This window comes from Cervus elaphus, chromosome 21, assembly GCF_910594005.1.
Source record: "Cervus elaphus chromosome 21, mCerEla1.1, whole genome shotgun sequence".
Lineage (NCBI taxonomy): Eukaryota > Metazoa > Chordata > Mammalia > Artiodactyla > Cervidae > Cervus > Cervus elaphus.
In genome coordinates, this window is record NC_057835.1 from 58,940,125 (window position 1) to 58,963,635 (window position 23,511).

Below are 23,511 nucleotides of genomic sequence, written 5' to 3' on the forward strand. Positions count from 1 at the left end.
CAGAACTAGAACAAATAATTTCACAATTTGTATGGAAATACAAAAAACCTCAAATAGCCAAAGTAATCTTGAGAAAGAAGAATGGAACTGGAGGAATCAACCTGCCTGACTTCAGACTCTACTACAAAGCCACAGTCATCAAGACAGTATGGTACTGGCACAAAGACAGAAATATAGATCAATGGAACAGAATAGAAAGCCCAGAGATAAATCCACGAACCTATGGACACCTTATCTTTGACAAAGGAGGCAAGGATACACAATGGAAAAAAGACAACCTCTTTAACAAGTGGTGCTGGGAAAACTGGTCAACCACTTGTAAAAGAATGAAACTAGAACACTTTCTAACACCATACACAAAAATAAACTCAAAATGGATTAAAGATCTAAATGTAAGACCAGAAACTATAAAACTCCTAGAGGAGAACATAGGCAAAACACTCTCCGACATAAATCACAGCAAGATCCTTTATGACCCACCTCCTAGAATATTGGAAATAAAAGCAAGACTTTGGACTTCTTGACTTCAGTGTTCGTTCCCTTGTTTTATTCTTTCCCTTTTGAGATTATGATCCTTTCGCAAGTAGTAATAATGTTCTGTTATGGAGATGGACATTTTAGGATGATATACCTGCACTTACTAGTAGGTAGCAAATTTTGTTTTACATCCCTTGTTATAGTCACATACCTTAGAATTAGTAAGAACAAACATTGTATGAACTTCCCAATGTTATTCAGAAACTGATTAATATAACAGTTCAAATGTACTGTGCATTTACAATTTGCCAGTTTCTATTTTGAGCACTTTAGATACATATACTCACTTGTTTATCCCTTTCAATAACTCTATGATATATATAGGGGCTTTCATTATCCCTATTTTAGAAAAATAACTTGCCCAAATCACATAGCAAATACTGAATACAGGTTTTGTAACAAAGAAATCAACTCTAGACTATACCATCCTAACAGGGAGCTAAGTGAGATAATTATTTATATTAGTAATGACTGAAGCTACACCATTCATAATTTTTTATAGGAACCTACGTGAGTGACACAGCTAAGAGTTCATTGTCAGGTCTGATTGTAAGCCACCCTCCTTCCTCCCACCCTGTAATCTCATTGCCTTCTCTTATTTTTATATAGATCATTGGTATCCTCTCAGTTCTGTAAAAAAAGTTCTATAAATGTGCTTGGAAAAGGCATCCTTAGGACCATCACCCTTCCACATATATTTTGCTTTGTGGCTATAAAGTTTGGTGCTAATAGTGATAAGCTTAGCAAAAATTTTGCTCATTTTAATACTTCCAGAAATTCTAGCAAGGATAAGAAACTCAAGGCAAGTCTATGTAAAAACAAAACAAAATGTATAGCTATGTACGATATATGGATTAATCAATTAAATTGACCTATTTAGGCACTTAACAAAAACTATTAGTATGAATTATTAATTTTAGGCAGAGTGAAATTTGCAAGTATACACAGTTGTTATATAGTTGTTTTGACTGACATCATTCCCTGCCAAGAAAGAATGTCTGCAAAAGTTAGAAAAGTATTATCTTTTCAAATGTGACGTGGAAGCCAAAGGCAGTTTTCTAGGACTATTAAAATTTTCAAGCAGATAGAAAATGAGAATTAGATCCTTTATATATTTATTTTTTACTTTTTTTCATTATTAATGGCTTGTGGATATTTTCCACTCTGAATTTCCTTCAGTCCATGGTAGTAGGAAGCAGGATTTTTCCTTTGATTTCACAAGTTTCTAAAACCAAATGCACTGTAATCTGCTTAGTTTTATACAGTAAAACAAACCATTAAATAATAGCTCTGATTACTATAAAATATTTAAAAATTTGTTTCTGAATTTATAATTTCCCTAATTCTTGGAAAAGGACTATAACAAATGTGTTGAGCCTTTTTTATTTAAGTTTATGGAAAAATAATTAACACTCGCAAGGTTAATCATTCCAACTTATATGCAGCATAAAAGCATAAAAATTATGTGAATCAAATTTCCCCTTTTTGTTTGGGTTTAAATCATTATTATGTTAAAAGATTTTTAATGCTTGAAAGCTTTGACCTTGCCTGGGATAGGAGCCAGTTCAATCTGTTCTTGGATAGAGTTAAGCCCAAGTCATATGATCAATAAATGCAACAGTCATAGTAAATGTAGCAGGGTGCCTGCGTCTACAGGAAGGATGCCGCCAGATAGCACAGACCACACTATATTGGCAAAGGAACTTTTCAAGTCCTTTCATGTCTCAATTCTTTCAAAACCAACCACCTATCTTTTTGAACTTCTTTCATCTACTAAGCATAGGCTTTTTGTTTTTCTTCTGACTAAAAATCATGGTCTTTTGTGTGTGGCAGGTTGCTAGCACTAATCCAACTTCATATGAGCTTGGTAGCTCAGTCGTGTCTGACTCTGCGACCCATGGACTGTAACCCGCCAGGCTCCTCTGTCCGTGGGATTATCTAGGCAAGAATACTGGAGTGGGTTGCCATTTCCTCCTCCAGGGGATTTTTCCAACCCAGGGATCGAACCCTGCAGCTCCTGCATTGGCATTCTTTACCACTGAACCACCTGGGAAGCCCAACTTCATATGTATATGTGGACACATATATACATGTATATATATTACATAAATATCTATGTACACAATAGAAAGCATGCTTAGAAATTGGTACCAATATTATTAACAAGAATCTGGTCATTGTAATCATAAGGATAGTTTATTGAATTTCTATGTATTTGGCTTTATATGTTTTATATTATTCATAATAAATAATAAATTATATGAAATATATAATAGTAATCTGTTATGATATATGAGATATTATATACATAAAGTATATATGCAAAATATAAATACACATCACATATGTAAAATACATCTAAGAGATTAATGACAAAGCTTGTTAAATGCCAAACACTGTTCTGAAAACTATATGCATTAATTAATTTAATCCTTGCAAAAGATCTACAACATAGTTAGGGCTGAGATGGGACTTGAACACAGGTAATGTAGCTCCCAAGTCCATGCCCCTAACCAATATATCATTCCCTTCTATTGTGTCCATATTCACCAAAAAGCAGCTGTTACCTTTGCTGTTATTACTGAGTCCCAGTAAGAATTGTGGAGTGTAAATCTAACTTCTTAACTTCCCTGCACTTTAGCTTCCAAGGCAGTAATCAGCCTGGGTAACTTCTCTCTCCTCTGGGTTAACTTTCTTTGGGTCTTTACCTAAGAAGTGCTCCCAGCAAATCTTAACATTTGCAAGTTACTAGATACCTTTGTTTAAAAGGAAAGTTGTATTTTCTAAAATTAGCAAGTGATTTTTTAAAAAATCACTTTTTCAAAACTTTTTAAATGTATAGAATTTTATTAACATAGGCAATAGTAACCAAAAAAAACTGTAAAGAACAGTTTTCTCTACACAGTATATTTATAGTTGTGGTTATTCCTTTCCCTGAGTGTGTAAATGGACTTCATAGGTTTGCAAGAACATTTCGGCAAACTTTCAGGCGATCCGTATCCATTAGGAAATCAAAATCTGGGGGAAAAAATCTAAATTAACCAGTCAAGGCAGGGTAAAATTTAATTAAAACACAAGTGACATTAGTTTCCTCTAAGAAAATATCTCCTTGACATTTTCACTTACTCTTATCTGTTTTACCAGTAGAGTTCCACTTCGGCCGCTGTGTCAAATCACCAACAATGTCCTCTGTAAAATGAGCCATCTGGATTTTATTCTTATAGGAATCCTCTCTTCAAGGTCACTAATGGCTCCTTCATTTTAAATTTAAATGTGTATTTTCTTAATCTTTATTTATCTTGACTTCTCTGGAATATTTGACTAAGTTGATCACTCCCCAACTTGAAATCCATCCCCAACTTTCATTGCATTCCATTAATCAAGTTTTCCTGTTTTATCTTTCCTTATTGCATCTCTAGGTATTCAACAAATATTTTTTTAGTGCCTACTATAAGCTAGGCACTGCTCTAGACACTAGGGACAGTAGCAAATAAAATGAACCTGCCTACCTAAAGATTATTGATGTCTGTATTTTTCTCCATCAGTTGTATGTTTGTATTTTTCTCCATCAAAGCCCATTCTTGGGCCATCACCCCTCCCCATTATCTGTTTCCACTATTTTTTTTTTAACTTCTTTAGAAATCTGTCTTTATGCTATCAACTGCTGCTTTTAAGAAGATTACCGCCAGCATAATTTTGAACAAGAGATTCAAATCTTAAATTCAGTACTTGTTTTATTAATAATAACCATTGATAAGTTCTTGAAATACTTGAAGTCTGTTTTTCATTTGCAGAATGGACATAATAATCACACCTACATTGTAGGGCTGTTGTGAGATAAATTGGAAAACGCAGTAAAGTGTTTAAATTATTTAGCACTTAAAAGGCATTCTATTGTTATGACTATTCCTTTCTTAGTCCCTCATTCTCTTATCCTTATTCATTCTTGATCTGCCTATAATTGTATCATCTCTAATCAATAAACTCCCCCTTTTGGATGACTGTGCTCTCCTAAACATTAGTTTTCCAAAAACCATGGTCATTTCTCTTCTCACGTTAGCTCTATTCCTTAAATTTCTCATTTAGTTTGCTGATTCTATTATTCTTCAGGACACTGGAGTTGAAAATTGTGAATTCTTACTTCTCCTTATTTCTATGGGCGCAATCACTATTTAAACTTTTAGGTGTTTTGATGATATGATCCATATTTTGTTCATCAAAATATCACCAGTTGTATCATAGACTCAGTGCCCCAAAATGCTTATGGGGTGAAAAAACTGAATTAGAATTAAGGAAGACAAAAGACTAGATAGAGGTCATGTTGAGGACAAAGGGCAGGTGCATAGAAGCTAAGGAATTAGTAGAGGAAGAACTTAAGATAGGGAGGGGAATTTCACATTTGTAATCTTGGAGGGGAGTCAGTTCCTCGTGATGACGAGTGTATACTGATGGGCGGCTGTTGTCAAGTTAGGGGAAGAGTCCACAGGAGAGCATCCTGCCTGTTTTCATATGCTTGCAGTTAAGTATGTATCTCATAGCTCCCTTTACTCCGAGGAAACACAAGTACAATTTGTCCTTTGAATGACAGTTCTTGCCAATGTTTTCATACCCTTTTGCCGTTTGTGCTCAAAATTTAATGCCTCAGGGAAAACACTTGAGGTTTTTTCCTTTAATCAGGCTCTATGCCCACACAGCCTGCCTGCTGCTGTTGCCTCATATCTACACCTTTAGCCAGCTTCCAAATTGCATTAGTAGAAATGATTGCCAGGGGAATGATGCTCCCCATTGCTAAGCCCTTGAATAATCAAGCTGCCACATTCATGCTTCATCAGTTACAGTGATTGCTCTCTAAAGATAATCCTATTACAGATGTGTTTCTCTCCTTGGTGGGCTCTGGGGGAAATGAATCCATTTCTAAATAAATACCATTATATTTAGAATAATTGAAATAAGCTTAAGTCTTTGAAAGATTTGGATAACTTTTCCACATGCAAAAGAAAAGCTTCTCACAGTCAGAAGGAATATAGTATGTCATGTTCTCCTCATATTGTTCATGATGAAAATTCAAGCAAATAATGTGTTCTCCATATGCTGGGGACCAAATTTTGCCTCTAACGTTATACTGAACTGTCAAGAATAATTATTGTAGTATATAAGTGTATAGGAGTAAATATGCAATGAAATGTGTAATAGCTAAATATATATGATTTTTAAAACACTATTTTTCCAAAACCTTTATTATTAGTATATTGTAATTTAATAAATTAAAGATAAAAATTTAAAATCTTATGTTTTAGCAGTAAAATGGTATGTAATTTTGGAAACTTTAGTAGCATTTTAAAAAATTGATTATACACAGTGCCTATTGCCTATTTGCCTTAACAAATTTTTAAAAATAATTTTTATAGTCTGCGACTGAGAGAGACAGTTTTCAGCTGACTGATTCCAAACTTTACAAGTAATTTATGCACATTTGATAGAATTTAATCAGAAACAACTTGGATATAGGAAGAAATAGCCAATATAATGTCTAAATTAATATTTTCAACATGGCAATTTTTATCATTTTTTTCTATAAGGCTATCCATCCTATTTCTGTTTTGAAACATATCTGATACCTGTTTCTCTACATCAGACATAATTTTCACTTGGCTTTATTTTTCTTTGTCAGGTATTTTGCAATATGGATCTCAATGGGGGAGGTTGGACTGTAATACAGCATCGTGAAGATGGAAGTCTAGATTTCCAAAGAGGTTGGAAAGAATATAAAATGGTAAGTTGGAAGAATTTACATAGTTTTTGACATTTTATAGTGAGATTTTCTTCACTACACTGTGTGATAAGCCCTTGTATTTTTAGATGTCTTTTAAAAAATAGAATGATACATTTAAAAAATAAAATGACACATTCCTGACATTATTGTCATTAAACACAAAGCACTCATAAATCTTTTTCAATAAATGATTTCCATGTGTACATCAGAAAGAAAAATATATTACTGAAATCATTTAGCAAACTATTATATACTGTCTGAATTTGTTCCTGATTGAATGCGGGTGGAGGAAGCTAGAATTTGGACCCAGTCTGGGATACGTGAGCCAGGACAAGAGAAGTGTGGGCTGTGGAGCAGAACTGGTGGGCACCATCAATGACTTGACTCAAGTGGCTGGCAAGCTGTTGCTGGCTATGGACTGAAAACTCCTCCATGTGGCTAGGGTGGGCTTCCCCCAGTATAGTGATCCAGGGTCATCAGATTTATTGTGTGGCAGTTGACATCCTTCAAGCACAAAAATAGAAGCTTCCAAGTCTTTTAAGATTTATTAAACCCAGAAATGGCAAGTCACTTCTACTGTATTCTTTTAGTTAAAGTTGATGACAGGGCCAGTCCAGATTCAAAGTAAGACAAGTAAACAAGGGTATGAACTGTGAGATATGATTGAGGTCTCCAGAATAACAGTAGATATCATCATTACCATCATCACCATCATCATAGCTACCCTTTCAGTATTTTTATGAACAAGTCTCATACATAAATTCTTATCTAATTTTTATATCAAATGTATTAGTTAATACTGTCCCCATTTTAAGAGGAAACTGAGCACGTTGGGAGATCAACCAGTAGATGGTTGAAATAATCCATAATCCAATAATCACATGCTAAGTGACTTCAGTCATGTCTGACTCTGTGCGACCCCATAGACGGCAGCCCACCAGACTCCCCCGTCCCTGGGATTCTCCAGGCAAGAACACTGGAGTGGGTTGCCATTTCCTTCTCCAATGCGTGAAAGTGAAAACTGAAAGTGAAGTCACTCAGTCGTGTCTAACTCTTAGCGACCCCATGGACCACAGCCTACCAGGCTCCTCCATCCATGGGATTCTCCAGGCAAGAGTACTGGACTGAGGTGCCATTGCCTTCTCTGAATAATCACATAGTGCCTACAATATTAACTGTTAAAATCTGCTGACAAATTATCAAGAAACAGTAATGGAAGAGGATTTCCTTTTGCAGACTAATCTCATCTTTTACAGATAAATGTTCCAGGTAATTCTTGTCTTGACAAATTTCTGACAAATTCTCGTCTCAGAAGGTAAAGAAAGAGATAAAGAGAAATACTGTACTAACCTAAGTTCTGCCTTGATATTCATGTTGAAAATATGTAAAAACTGTGGTTTGCTCATCAACATTGCAGTTTACCCATTAGTAGGTTAGTAATTGACCAAACATCAGTAGACAAAGGGTTTTAAGAAATGAAGGAAAGTGTCTACTTGTGTCTCTTTATCTACAGTATGTTTTTATCAGATTTAACTCTGAAAGTAAGTTAATAAAGTTTGGAGTTACACAAAGTTGGAATCTTGATATCTTCAATAATCCATAAACTCAAGATAGAAAGGTAGGCTAAAGCCAACAAGATAGAGTTCTACAAAGATAAATGTGAAGTCTTTCAACCTAGACCAAAAATATACAAGATTAACTGTGAGAATTTAGAATAAAGATGATGTTACTGAGCAAGGGCTCAATGCCCAAGAAGCCAATACTATGGCACAGACTTTTGAGAAAAGAAAGAGCTTTTATTTTGAGGTCAACTGGAAAGGAGACAGGAGGCAAGGCTCTCAAATCTCCACAATCCAGAGATCAGGGTGAAATTTAAAGGACTAGGGGAATGTCATACTTACAGACTGATTGGCTAGTCTTGAATCAGTCCATACAAGCTGCAGAACCCAAGTTTTATTTATTAAAAGATTTCTTGTTTTGTAGAGTCCTCCAGAGGCAACAATTCAATCCTTTGGTTCTGTAGATTGAATGTTCTTAGTTCTGGAGTCAGCCTGAAGATGACTTCCTGTCCACACATGCACAGTTCTAGTCATCACTCTGCCACTTAAAAGTGGAGTGATTTTTAGCAAATCATTTAACCCATACCTTAACTTTCTCGCTTGTTAGGAGGGAACATTGCTAATAGTACCTCATTTGCCTTGCCAGGGATATTGTGAGGATTAGCTATAAGTAAAGCACTTGGCACATTGAATTGTCTGTAAACTATAGGTATTATTATTATCCGAGATTAAAACATCAAACACTGCAAATGTTTTCTTAACTCTGGCAAAAATATTATTTTGAAGATCATCTTGAGTCATGATTATTTTCACTACTAAAATAAGTTTAGAAGAAGTTATCTGAGAATTAGACTATAGCTATAGATTCTGGAAAGTCTGAAATATATTATTATTATTACTAACGATAAAATAAACTTTAATATAAAGTTGTCATCACAGTGACTTTCCAAAATGGTGACGTACAAGCTGTAATTATCTGTTGCCTTGGCAAACTAGGTATATTAAGTAAGAAAGATTGACATACGAAGAATGTCATTGATTAATGTCTTATAAGCATTTGTCAAGTGTATACATTTAAGCAAGTTTTTTCATTGTTGGAATGGGGCTGAATTATTCTTTAATCATAGCTTTTGTGAAGTTTTCTCCTCTCCCTTTCTCAGGGGAGATAGAAAGACTATCTTTTATTCAAACTAGAAAAATTTATCAGCTTAGTGTCAATTCTACACAGTTAGAAATGAGATAAACTCTAAAATTTTGAAACGTTTTGGCAAAAATGAGTCTGATGACTTTTGTTTTGTTTTGTTTTAATTAAAAAAAAGCTGTGGTACATATACACAATGGAATATTACTCAGCCATTAAAAAGAATACTTTTGAATCAGTTCTAATGAGGTGGATGAAACTGGAGCCTATTATACAGAGTGAAGTAAGTCAGAAGGAAAAACACCAATACAGTATACTAACGCATATATATGGAATTTAGAAAGATGGTAATGATAATACTATATTTGAGACAGCAAAAGAGACACAGATGTATAGAACAATGTTTGGGACTCTGTGGGAGATGGCAAGGGTGGGATGATTTGAGAGAAGAGCACTGAAACATGTATATTATCAAATGTGAAACAGATCACCAGTCCAGGTTCGATGCATGAGACAAGGTGCTCAGGGCTGGTGCGCTGGGATGACCCAGAGGGATGGGATGGGGAGGGAGGTGGGAGGGGGGTTCAGGATGGGGGACACATGTACACCCATGGCTGATTCACTTCAATGTATGGCACAAACCATTACAATATTGTAAAGTAATTAGCTTCCAATTAAAATAAATAAATAAAAAAGAATTTATCATATGTTATAATTTGGTTAACTATCACCAAAACACATGGTATAGTGTTTCAGTTGTTTCCTCCAGAGCTTGTCTTTCACCTGCAGACAAAGCAACATGACTCCCTGAAGAGTGGGCATAGACTCTTTATGCCCACTCTTATCAGTCACACCCACTTCTGTTCCCTGAATCAGAACTGGCTGCTGGGTGTACATCCTTTGGGAAAAAGAACTTGACGTGTACCACTTACTCCTTAATCTTCACTGTTCTGTTATATACAATAAGATGATTCACTTCCTTCTCAAGCACTGAGTGTAGAGCTAAAATTTCACCCCTCCTTCCTTTCTGCCTTTCCTCTCTCCTTCCCTTTTTACTGGTTGATACCTGTGGGCTTTCTCTTGCTTCATAAGGTCTCCAGAACAATGTGTTAAAATTATCAACACATGAAATACAAATATATAATTATTATTTTTAAACCTCTCTCACCATGGAAGACTTGCAGTTTATTTGATTCTTAACGTTGGCTTTAAGACTACAAAATCTTTTACCTAAGCTTTGTTTTCACTTAAAACTTCCTTATGAGGAGATTCAGCAAAATCTGGTTTATGGATTTGTAAAGATGTTTGCCAAGGGGGAAGTCTGGAGTGGGCTTTTTTAATGAGGCACTTAGGGAACAACATTAACTCCTTCAAGCCTTGAGAATACCAATTAGTGGCCTATGGCAATAACACTTATCAGCAGTACTTTTGCATATACAGCCCAATCAAGCTAGGGTTCCAACAAACAGTACCCCTGTGGCCTAACTTTATAGAAGGTAGTGACTAATGCCCTGGAGACAACCTGTCTTTGTATTGAAAACATTTAGCTCCATAAACAGTGCTTCCTATTTACACAAATATTTCATTCTAAGCACCGTACCTTCTGGGAGTTCTTTGTTTCTGGAAAGGAATCAAGAGCACATTTTCAACTTCATTTTATCATATTCAGATTAAAAGGAGAAAAATAAATATCAGAAATTTAAAATGCTGAAATATTCATCTTTTGATCTTTTTTGGGCTATCTCAGTAGTTAGAGGAGATGCACAATTGAATTGTATATTAAGCACCTTTGGAAAGCCACAACTCAGTAACCCTGACTTCTTATCTGTTTTCTTTGATCATTTTATGAAAAGAGATGAAACCTACAGGGTACATAGACTGTGTCTGGTTTCAATTGTGTTTAAGCCATAAAAAGTCAAGACTTCCTATGAATATTATCAGACAAAACAAAGTATCAGAGACAATTATTTTATTAACTTGGAAAAATATGAATCAAAACTGAACATTTTTGCAAATTTTGGCAAAAACTAATGAATATTAGTCTATTCTCTGTGTGCTTTTTTTAAAAAAGCAAAATGTGGTTTATAAGGCCAATTTTAAGTCAGCATTAGTTTAAGCTAAATTCCAGGGTCTTTTGCCTTTTATTAAAGAGCTAAAGGAGAAATAACATTGATAAACAATCTATCTGAATTATGATATCAGAATCATGATATGTGATTTTTTAAATTATGTGATTATGATTGGCAGGGTATGGTATAGCACCCTTGGATTTTATTTATAATAAAGAACAAGTTCTGTTTTTATTACTATTGCTTGTTCAACAGACTTACTGCTTTTTCAGTGTCAACACTGAATTTTGTATAAGACTTTACTTTCATTTTTATGACTGTTGCAAGCTATTTGGAGTAAAATATAAAACCTGTGGTAAGCTGTTAGGTATACAATAATATGTAAATCATTTCTTTGCTTGTTTGTGCATTGTTCATCTCTGTATTTCCAGAAAAAATATGAATTTTTTTCAAGGACACTCCCATAATATACAATCAACCCTTAACTCCTAATATCTTCAATATGAAGATGAAGTTTAGTTTTATGCCAGCCTTTTTTTTCCCATGTACCTATTAGAGAATTTGATCTGGTGAATTTATTATTTCTCATTTGCATTCAGAATAGCTATTCTACAGTATAATCCTATGGTTCTCCACCTTTAGTGCACAGCATACTTACCTGAGGAGCTTTTAAATGTATAGATCTCTAAGACCACCCCAGACATACTATGTCAGAACCTCCATATGGGAACCAACCAAGTCATCTATAGTTTGAAAAAGCTCCACAGCTGTTTCTGATATGCACTGCCAGTTGAAAGCAAATGTCAGAACTATCAAGTTATTAGCATGGGTTTAAGATCTCAAAAATTTCTTTTTTAGATCCTAAAACTTATGAGATATAGTGAGAAAGGAATTTAAAAAAATAGAACCAAGGTAGAGTTAAAAAAGACAACCTCTCTTTAGCAATAGGAAAGCAGAAACAAGAGTAAGAAGATAATCTGTAGACATAAACTATTGTTTCTGTCATAGCTTAGCCCCTGTTGCAACCAGTTGGTTTAAACTTCTTATTTAATAATTAACTTCTTGGGTTAAAATAAAAGTACTCATTTGTATTAACCAATACTCAACTTATCTTAAGAATACATTAGTTCCTAGCATCTGAAAACCATTTAAAGCATCGATTCAATATCTCCTTATTACATTTCAGGCTAAAAAATAAAATAAAATAAATTTCAGGCTAAGACAAGACCTAGGATTTCTCATACAGAGTGCAAAAGAACCTGCCTAATGCTCTATAGCTTATAGTCTCTTGGGACAGAGACAGATAATCAGAAAATTACTATATATTGTGATATATCCTATAATTATAATAGAAACTAGATTTTTGTTAAGTACTCCTCATGCATCAACACTGAGATAAATGTTTTGAGTATATTATCTCACTTCTTTCTCACAACATTATATATGGAAATATTTTAAATCCTTATTTTGCATATAAGGAAACTAAGACTCAAAAGTAAGAGCAAGTATGGCTGAGCAAGACTTCCAATTGAAGCCAGAGGTAGGGAGTAGAAGTTGTTTAATCAAAGCTCTCTTTGTGACTAGGTGTCAGATTCATGGGATTCATGGTTGCCTAATAGACTATCCAATAGACAGTTTACTAAATTAGGAACCCATTTTCCCTTCTTTCTTGAATTTTTTCATCTTTATGATGAAATGGTTATTTCTGCATCATTGCACTTAGCTATTAGAAGGTTTCCTCCTACATTCTAACAGAGAGATTGATTGATTGTGTTAGATTGATTCCTAACACATTGATTCCTTGCAGCCAATAGAGCAGATATTTAGAAAGTTTTCCGGAAAGGTGCATAAATAAAATTTTGTTTTATCAAAGCAAATTTCAGTGCTTTCTCTTCAGTTGTTTACTCCTCTATCTTCAGTCACAAAAAGCAAACTGTTTAGGAATGGTTATTAGCCTCCACTTAGAGGGGGCACAAGCTTGCATGCCAGCTGGGAACGGAGGCTCATGGAGGAATTACACAAATGTTCTTCCTTTCTGGATCACTGTGCTTTTCTCTAGGAAGGCTGGAGAGCTTTTATTTCCTTGCAATTGTTTCAACAGCATGGAAGTATTTGACCTAAAACTTCACACTTCATCATCCCTACCTTCCTTATTCACATTTAGTATAATTACTGAATCTCTTCTAACTGACCACACAAAAGAGGGTGTATATAGAGTTTTGGCATGTCTGAGCTGAAAGGAAATACAAGGAGAATCCCAACGCCTTCTTTTTCTTCCCAGTGGCTTCTGCAACTGAGAATGTGCTAATTTTCAGTCCCCTGTAACTTTCTGCTTTGCTTACTCATTGGAGAAGGTAAGTTTCACTCTTCTCCATGGTATATAGCACCAGTTGCCCTGAGAATGTGTAAAATTCTTAGCACATTTTAAATTAAGATTTCCTGCCACTGTGGAACTCTTGCAACCTGTGACTTGAGCATCTTAAGAACAGAGAAGAAAGGAGACCCTAGAGTATGGACTTCAATAGATCCTACATCTGTACTCTGGGCTACAGGGAGATGATCTTAGGGGATGCATGTACTCACTGCAATTTGGACAAAATGTGTTTAGTTAATCAAAAACTAATTTAAATTGAGATACATATATACAACTAAGTTAAAAGTGTACATACATATGTAATGCTAATACATTTCATTGAAAATACATTCATTTGCCCACATTTTTTAAATGGAGGCTCAAAGCTTAGAATTCTGAATTAGAGATTCTTTCATAAAACTTTCCCTTAATCAAATGCATCAAATATTTAGCTTCTGTTTTTGTTTTTGTTTTTTTTTTTAACTAGAGCAAGTAAGGCATATGAAAAGCAATGTATGTTAAAAGTCCTCTAAAGTTTTATTATTTTCCTCAGTCTTTTAAGATTGTTGCAACAACTTATAGTTCAAGAGAATTATGATTTGCTTTCATAGAGCAAATCTAAACATCTAAATTAGTTTTTACCAAAAACAAAACACAATTCCTCTTTCCTGACTAATATTTAACCTATTTACATGACGTTATAAATCTTATCATTGCCATAAGAGAACTGGCATAAACGAGTTTGAGACCAAACACAATTGGTCTTTGGTAAGTAACTCAGTTGGCAGATGGGAGTGCACAACTGTATTTAATACTTTTAGTGTGCTCTGGGTATTAATATACTTTAAAGAAGAAACGGAAAATACTGCTTCATGTAAGCTGGTTAAAGGAGAAATCATTTAAGAACATTTCTACTAGAGTTGTCATTCTGTAATGTTGATATACATTAAATTTTAAAAGAAATAAATATTTTTCTAATTCTATCCTCTGTATTGAGGAAATAAGAATTGTTGCATGAAACAGGGCACCCAAAGCTGATGCTCTGGGACAACTCAGGGGGATGGTGTGGGGAGGGAGGTGGGAGGAGGGTTCAGGATGGTGGGACACATGTACACCCTTGGCTGATACATGTCGATGTATGGCAAAAACCACACAGTACTGTAAAGTAATTAGCCTCCATTTAAAATAAATAATTTAAAAAAAGAATTGCTGTGATTTTTCAGTACTTCCCTCATTATTCATACAAATAGAATAAGACCCTTTATTAGTGAATACCTAGGTGAACCAGAATGTTTCTTTCTGCAGCATCAAAGTATATCATGTGATTACTAGGCACCTCCAAGTTTTCCAAGTATCAAAGTGCACAAGATATATGCAGTTTCTTCAGATTCAGATTTATGGACTTGTCTCAGATACTTTGATTCAGGTTGGAGCCAGCCAGCAATATTTGTTTTCAACTAGTGCTCCAGTGATTATGATTCAGTTGGTCACTTTAAGAAACACCCTTGAGATTCAACCAAATTACCTACAAGAATTAAGTTTAAAGGTTATTTTTCTGAATTCAACTGCAGACTACTATAGTCTTTTGTTTTCTTCCTTCCTGCCTTTCTTCCATTTTCTTTGAACTTCAGTAAAGTTTATGGAGTGCCCAGTGTATGCCAGCATTCTACTAGTCTTTGAGGATTCACAAATACAACACAACTTCTGTCCTCAAGGAGCTCATAGTCTGGTTGGTAAAACATGTAGATCAGGAATTATACTGAACTTCAAGTTTTACCAAGGGATACTTTCTGAGGCAGTTGTGAATACCCAAAATCTAGAGCACCAGTAATCTCCTAGGGTTTTTAATTTTCCTATTATTAACATAACCAGCATTAAAAGTTAGCTTTCTTTTATGTACTACTACTTTTATCCCACAAACAAAACTGTTTTGAACACTTAGTAGCAATGGCTGGGGTTGCCTTAAGAGAACAGTGGAACCTTGTTGAGATTCAGATTTGGAGCCTCCAGCTAGATTCCCTCACTAGCTCTTAAGTGTCACCATTCTACCTCCAAATCCTAATCTATGGGTGTGATGTATTTAAGTGACTGAAGTCCTGGATTTACAAATTTGCTTATTATTACTTAAAAATGAAAATGTTAAAAGCTATAGAAGTTAAGGGTCTAGTAATCTGTTTGTTACTATCTAACATAATTTGACTGTGAATAATAATAACATAAAACAGTAATAGTATAGTTAAATAACTTCTGATGATACTCATTGAAAAATATTTAAACTATGTTGAAAATATTCCATTAACTCATATGTAAGAACTATTTTCAAAAGCAGGTTGTGATTGAGAAGCATTTACTGGGTAAACCTATTAACCAGATTCATTTAATTCAAAAAATCTCATCTACACAGATTTGAATATCATATTTTTACTGTATTAAGAATTACTCTAATGAACCTTGGAGAGGAACATAGCAGAAAAATACTGAGTGAGTAACTGAAGAAAATGTATAAAAATATGAAAGAACCATCTTTTAAAGAATGTTTTATTATTGTTTAGAACATAATATTAAACTTGAAAAGATCTCTGTGAATTAACAGCTGCATCTCTGTCTTCTTTTGCAGGGTTTTGGAAATCCCTCTGGTGAATATTGGTTGGGGAATGAGTTTATTTTTGCCATAACCAGTCAGAGGCAGTACACTCTAAGAATTGAGTTATTGGACTGGGAAGGAAACCGAGCCTATTCACAATACGACAGATTCCACATAGGAAATGAGAAGCAGAACTACAGGTAAATCTTTCTTGGGTGTGGTGTTCAACTGCCTCATGCCTAGTCATTTCAGAATTTTAGTAGAAAAGTGTGGAAAATAAAGAAATGATCCTTCAAAATGAAAATCAGTCTGTTTTGGCCTATGACAGAGAGATACAAAAAGCCCTGTAAAGTCTTGTTCAAAACTTTAAATTTCAGTTTTCACAGACCGATTATTTTGATGTTGGCTCAAATTCTAGAGATAGGGAATTAATTCAAGTGTGATATTATTATTTTTATTTTCATTATTGCTGTCATTGTTATGAAGGTGCAGTGAATTCATACATATAAAACTGATGACAGAGAATTGACTCAAACTCAGGGGCTTGAAATAAATACTATTTTCTACCAGATTTTTTCCTTGCACTTTCTTTATTTACCTTTCTTAAATTATTTTTTACATTATCTTGAAGGTGACAAAAGAGGGGTAAAATTTTATGATTGAGTGATTTACATGAAAAATAAGGTGAGGCATAATTTAGAATTTTTTGGTTAAAATGTGAAAGACAAAAGTAACTCCAACTAATAACATCAATATACACAACATGTCATGTTTTTTTATATCATTGCAGATATAAAGATAGACAGACTATATCCTTAATTGTTAATATCTCAGATTTTTTTTTCAAGGAACAGCTTGTACACTAGGAAAAAAAATGGCTAAGCAAGTAATGCAGGGCAATAAATTTATTTCACAAACACTGCATTGCTTCTATCTTCTAGGAACTCTACTAGGCACTGGAAAATTTGCAGTCAGTGATGAGAGCACTAGTCTCCCAGACCTCACAGTTTATCTTGTTACAATTTAGGTCACTAAATAACTGGTTGGCCTTCCTTGAGACCAGGAAGTATATTTCTGTTACTTTTATATCACTACCCATAAAGGCAATACTTGGCACAGAGCAGGTCCTTAATAATTACGTGTGACTCAGTTCTGTAAATTAAATAAATAGTAAATTAGAGTTGCAGTGATTTTAAACTCTTGATATTGTGGCTATTCTACGCTGGTCTTGGAAACATGAGTGTATACATTAAAGAGTCGGCACACTGCTTCAAGCAAAATGCAGTGACAGCAACCAAGGCCTGATGCTTGTATTCCTACCTGTGTGGCCATCTCCTCATAGTTCAACTGTTTCTGCTGCTTGTTTATATTTCTGAGACATACCATCCTTCAGGAGTTTAAATCTATAACTCTTTTATAAATGCATCTCATTTTATTTTAATAGATTACGTATGGGATTCAATCCTTGGAGACATAATAATCATTTTCTTAACAAACAATGATGATATCACTACAACAGAAGATGTGAAATTGATCCAAGGAGTTGATAGTCTCATGGTGGGGACTGAGGGTGTGCATATGGCAACTTAAGAAACAAAAGAAAAGACATTTATAAAATCCAATGGAGTGTGAGAAGAAATGTTTCCAAGGAGGTCAATATTTTGAGAGTTTTATAACAAGAAAAACCACTGTAAAACATCAGGGATACTCTTGTGTAAATGTTTTGAGTTGAAACTTGAAACGATATGAAACTTGGCTAATGTCAGACAGACTGACAATAGGACTAGCAAATAATTAGTCTAGTCTTTTTCTAGGCTCCTGAAGAATTTGCTTTGGTTCTTTTCCAAAACGTCTCTCAGTTTGTGTGTGTGTGTGTGTGTGTGTGTGTGTGTGAGAGCATGCTTATGAGGATGGGGTGGTATTAAGGGTACAGGGTTAGGGGTGTTGGAGGCCTCTGCAGTAGGCTTCAGGGTGTGTAGTGTGACTGTCACTCTGGCATCTGCTTGAGGAAGGCATGCTTCCTCCTCTCCCAGGCCCACTGCCCTCACTGAGCGTTTCTCGGTCCTTGAGCATCTTTGTAATTCTGATTTTGACCCAAATGATGCAGATCTGTGATCAGAAAGTTAAAGTGAGGCGTACACTCTGAGATCCCCATTTTTGTCTGTTGAGAGAATTGTGAACCTTGAGAATCAGAATTACAAATCCAGAAGGAACTTAATCATTTAATTCCAAACCTTTGGTTTTAAATAAAACAAAGCTGAGTTTCAAATCTACAAAATCTACAGTTTAAATCTACAAAAATCTACAGTATTTTTGCCCAAGGAAGGAGCAAGACTTAAACATGGGATGTTTGACTCCTGCTGGTTCCGTGTAATTTCCACTCTGTAATGCTACTGTAATAATGCTGGTGGCTCTGGCCCTCTTTCCTGCCAAGACCGAGCAGAAAACAGATCTGTAATCATCACCTTCTTATGCAGTTAAATATTAAAATTCACATTGGCATCAGCTGAGAAATTAAAGCTCATTAAAACATAGTGCCTGTTCTGGTGAAAGCTTAGTTGAAATAAGCACACTATAAACTGGCATTATTATTCACTCTTTTAAAGAAAATCAAACAGAAGCTTGAAAAGAGAACCTCTCCACCTGTCTCCTCACTCATGCCCCGCACTGATTCTCCAAGTCCAGTAACACCACGGGTGGCCTCAAGTCGGGACTCCAGATGTCCAGCTTTGCTTACGGTGCATCTTCTGTGCTTGTTTCTCTTCTATCTGAATTAGGATGCCTCGCTGTGATAAATTCTTAAAGGAATTAATGCACTTATATATAAGTATTTTATAATTTATTAAATTATTTTTAGTACTATAATCATTTAATCTTTACAATGACTTTTGAGCCAGGTACTGTTAGATACATACAAAGATGAAGAAACTTGGATGAGGCTTTGGAAAATTGACCTGCTCAAATTCAACGAAATTTCAACTAAAATCAAAACTATGAAATTCATGATAGGTTTTTGTTTTCTATTTTTGCATTTTCTATATTTTTTCCTCTTTGAAATTAAATTCAGAAATTTTTTAGTTTTCTTTTTTAAAGTATTTTGTCTTAATAGTAATTGTATTTGGAAAATTCTTATAATAGTTGTGGTCACACTGTATAAACCAAAAAAAAAAAAAAAGGTTAAATATCTTTCTCATACTCTAGACATTTACTCTAGATTAAAAGTAAATGTGAATAGATTGATGAGCTTACAAATGTACATGTAATACATGTATTTTTCTTTTATCCTCTGAGGAAAATTCAATCTCAGATAGAAAATAAAATCTATAGAGCCCAGGAGAATATAAATAAGAAAAAACAATAATGTGAGAGTGTTGTGATAGACACATCATGTGAAATAACACAAAATCAACATGAAATTATTAAATACTTCCTCTGGAGAGGTAGTATTATGCAGGTCTTGTCATCCAACACCCAGACTATTATAAAGCCTTCCTGCCTCCAGTCTTGATTCTCTCAAATATATTTTCCAAGCTATTAAGATTTTTTCTGAAAGATAATCTGGCTTGGTCTCTGCCATCCTTCACATATTTCAACAGTGTTCAGATATCTACAGGTGAAATCTGCCACCTAAAACTCGTCGTGACTTGATCCTAGCTACTTTTTCAGCTATTATTACCATGCTGCCCTGCACAATCAGATACCCCCTCATTGTGAATATGGTCCAGAAACTACTTGCACTTTCTCTTAACCATCCATGCCTCTTCTTCAGTTTTCTTTTTAAAAATATTTATCTTCATAGAAATTTAATTTTGAAAATTCTTGTAATAGTTGTGGCCACACTGTATAAACCAAAAAAGAATTTTAAATAGATCTTCCTCATGCTCTAGACACATACTGATTAAAAGTAATTCTGTATCCTCACCCTATATTCTATATCCTTACATGAATCCAACTTTGGATGCATCTTCTAAACCTTTAAGACTTTCCTTTATTCCAGGACGTCGTCCATGACACCCGCTATAGTGTAATCTGTGATGTGCTCACCTATGGCTCCCCTCAGAAGCACTCCTTCTCCCACCTGCTGGGAATGTTGCACCCTAACAGCTTGTAGCCAAGGTCCCCTGAGTATGCCTGGGTGTGGCTGAAAAAAGTCATATCATTCAAGGTCACTGCTCCTTCCTACAGACAGATTGCATCCAGTGAGTCAGTACGGGAATATATTAAAGACTACTTGCCCTAATTCAGGACAGTTCTGAGGTACTATCCAGGGCTTTCACTTGAAATTATCTGATATGGTCACTGTGACTGCATGTGAGCCCAACTTCTCCTTCTGCTTAGTACTGCTTTCTTCAGTCTGCCGCAGGAATCAGTCCTAAAATCATGCCTATAAACCTCCCTACCCTGGTTTCCCAGAGAAGTGCACCATCACCCTCATTCTCAGGTCAATTTGGATGCTTTGTGGTCCCAAACAAAGATTCATAACAGGCTGTAAATATCCACAAATCTGACTGCCAACCTGCCAGTGCAGGAGATGTGGGTTCGATCCTTGGGTTTAGAAGATCCCTAGAGAAGGAAATGGCTACCCACTCTAGTATTCTTGCCTGGAAAATTCCGTGAACAAAGGAGCCTGGAGGGCTCCAGTTCATGGCATGGCAAAAGAGTTGGACACAACTTAGCAACTAAATAACAAACAATCCACATTTTTAAAAAATGGTTTCTATAGGCTAGAAACTTAGAAATTAGTGGGAAAGATCATATACAAGACTTAGAAATTAGTGGAAAAGATCATACACATGTTAAGATAACCATATAACCATGTCTATGATCTTTCCCACTAATTTCTAAGTTTCTAGCCTATAGAAACCATTTTTATCAATATTGAAGATGTATACCTAAGCCAGCCAAATTATTACTAACAATTAATAGTTGTTATTTGCTGAATATAATTTATATTCATAATGTATAATGTTCACATGCATAATGTATTATGCATTATGTATTCACATGCTTAATGTATTATGCACCAGACACCTTGTTTTACATAAGAAATTGAAGTATGATACTTTACACAAGGTCACAGGTACTAATAAAAGTCACAATTTGAGCTTTGATCTTATAATCAACCACCATATGGCCATCCCTTAATAAAGAGAAATGCATCAGTTAATTTCTGGAATTAAATACACTCAAATAACATATTCTAAGAGATAAAATATGTTTCTTCTAACCCCATTTCTGTCTTCAATAATCTGAATGTTGTGGACACATTATCTCATTGCTCAATTTTCCATCCTATAAATTATTTATAATGCTCCTTGCAGCTCAGAACTTATTCACTCAAATAAAATCACCTTTATGTATGCATTTATTTTTTACTTTTTCTCCCCTTTAATTCTTTGATAAATGGTTACATTTTGATCTCACTAAAAAAATACTTCAGTAAGATTTTTTATCAGCTTAGGGCTTACAGTAACCTTTTTCTTCTCATTAAAACTTTGCTGATTTTTGCTGGTATGAATATTCAGTGGAGGAACCCATGCTGAGGGTGAAGCTCCAATACTTTGGCCACCTGATAAGAAGAGCCAACTCGAGACTTGGCCCTATCAAGGCTGGTCTCACGTGTCTCTGTCTCTGTCTCTCTCTCTCTCCCTCTCTCTCCCTCTCTCTCTCTCTCTCTCTCTCTCTCTCTCTCTCTTTCTCTCTCTCTCTCTCGCCGACGCCGTTCATCCTGAGGGTACCCCCTGGATCCTGCCTAGGCTCCACCCTGGCACTCACCTTCCCAGGAAAGTAGGAAGAAAATGAATGTAAGCATGACTTGCAAACCGTGAAAGGACCAAGTAGATCGCTATCATGAACCTGTCTCTTGCTCTCAATGGGGGCCCAGCTCCTCCAAGCACCAGGCTTCCCATCTGCTTTCCCGCCCAGCAAGCCCTTCTGACTCCTGGGGTCGCAAACAGCTATGTAAGGACTATTCAGCAGAATTCTTGGTTTTCTTGCTGAGTTGTCCTCCTGCTACAATTGTGTTATCAATACCATCCCTGAATAGAGCAAATTGTCTTCTTTCTCTGTACCTGCTTGTTTACCAGAGAAACACTACTTGGTCAAAAATCTCTTCTATTGAGATGTTTTTCTGCTCTGTTCTCTGTATACAACAGTCCTGCACCCATATTTTTCTCTAGAGTCCCTTAATCTGCTGAGATTCCTATCTGTTGATGCAAAGGAAATCTACTAAGAATCGAAGCCCCCAAATTGATGACAATGTGCTGTAATTTCACATATGGAATTATAAAAAAGTGAAATGGGTTTATAAAAATGAAGTAAATGCTAATACAGAAAACCCAACATAGAAAAATCGGTGTAATTAAAGTGATAGTCCACAAAACAGTTCCGTGCCTTTTTCACTTTAGAACACCAAACTTCCACCAGGCACTTGATATTTAATTCAATTTACAAAGTTTCCATTTGCCCACAATGCTTCAGGACCACCTACCTTTGCGAACTGAGTTCCAGCTCCAGTCAAGGGTCTGAGCACGTATTAGGACGTTTCAGACACAGGTTCAGTGTTTCTCTAACACACACTTCTGTTCTAAGCTGGGATGCATTTAGTTGTTGAATGCAGAGGTGTGATTTGCAGGAAATCACATTTTTGCCGTGATTCTTCCCACACTCCATCCTTGCCCTCTGCCACCATCTTTGGAATTTCTCCAAAGGTTAGACGTGTGTGTGTGGTCATTTCTGAGAAGTACTCTTAGGAGCAGAACTTTTTACAGAGTGAGGAAGCAAGATTGGCAGAGAGGAAAGGGGGCTAACTTAGATGCAACTGAGGCTTCAGCCAATCCCACGGGGCGCTCTGGAGCTCAGTGGCCCCTCAGAGAAAAAAAAAAAAAAGAAAAAAAAAAAAAGAAGAGCCAACTCGTTGGAAAAGACCCTGATGCTGGGAAAGATTGAGGCAGGAGGAGAAGGGGAGGACGACAGAGGACAAGATGGTTGGATGGTATCACTGACTCAATGGACATGAGTTTGAGCAAGCTCCGGGAGATGGTGAAGGAGAGGGAAACCTGGGGTGCTGCAGTCCGTGGGGTCACAAACAGTCAGACATGACTGGGAGACTGAACAACAACAGATATTTACAGTTAAAAAAGAAAATACATAGCCACTACCACATTGAGTGCTGAAAAGAAATAAAAGTTTAATTGTGGGTTTAGGGATATACTATGGTCTACCAGAAAGAGCTCTGGAGTTGTGTCCGACTCTTTGTGACCCCATGGACTATACAGTCCATGGAATTCTCCAGGCCAGAATACTGGAGTGGGTAGCCTTTCCCTTCTCCAGGGGATCTTTCCAACCCAGGGATCAAAGCCAGGTCTCCTGCATTGAAGGCAGATTCTTTACCAGCTGAGCCACAAGGGAAGCCCAGAACAGAAGAGGTGGAAACTTAAACAGTGAAATCTGGCTTCAGTATCCATAAAGCCAACTTGGTTCTATCAGTCAGTAT

General features: G+C 35.6%; 1 protein-coding gene across 2 annotated transcripts in view; it reads left to right on the plus strand.

Moving 5' to 3' along the window:
- ANGPT1 (angiopoietin 1) overlaps positions 1-23,511 on the plus strand; it is a 299,442-nt gene that overhangs the window by 237,750 nt on the left and 38,181 nt on the right. For both annotated transcript variants that reach the window (XM_043880018.1, XM_043880019.1), the window contains exons 6-7: positions 6,209-6,310; positions 16,050-16,216. In XM_043880018.1, coding sequence (XP_043735953.1) covers positions 6,209-6,310; positions 16,050-16,216 — 269 coding nt within the window. The remainder of the gene's footprint in view (positions 1-6,208; positions 6,311-16,049; positions 16,217-23,511) is intronic.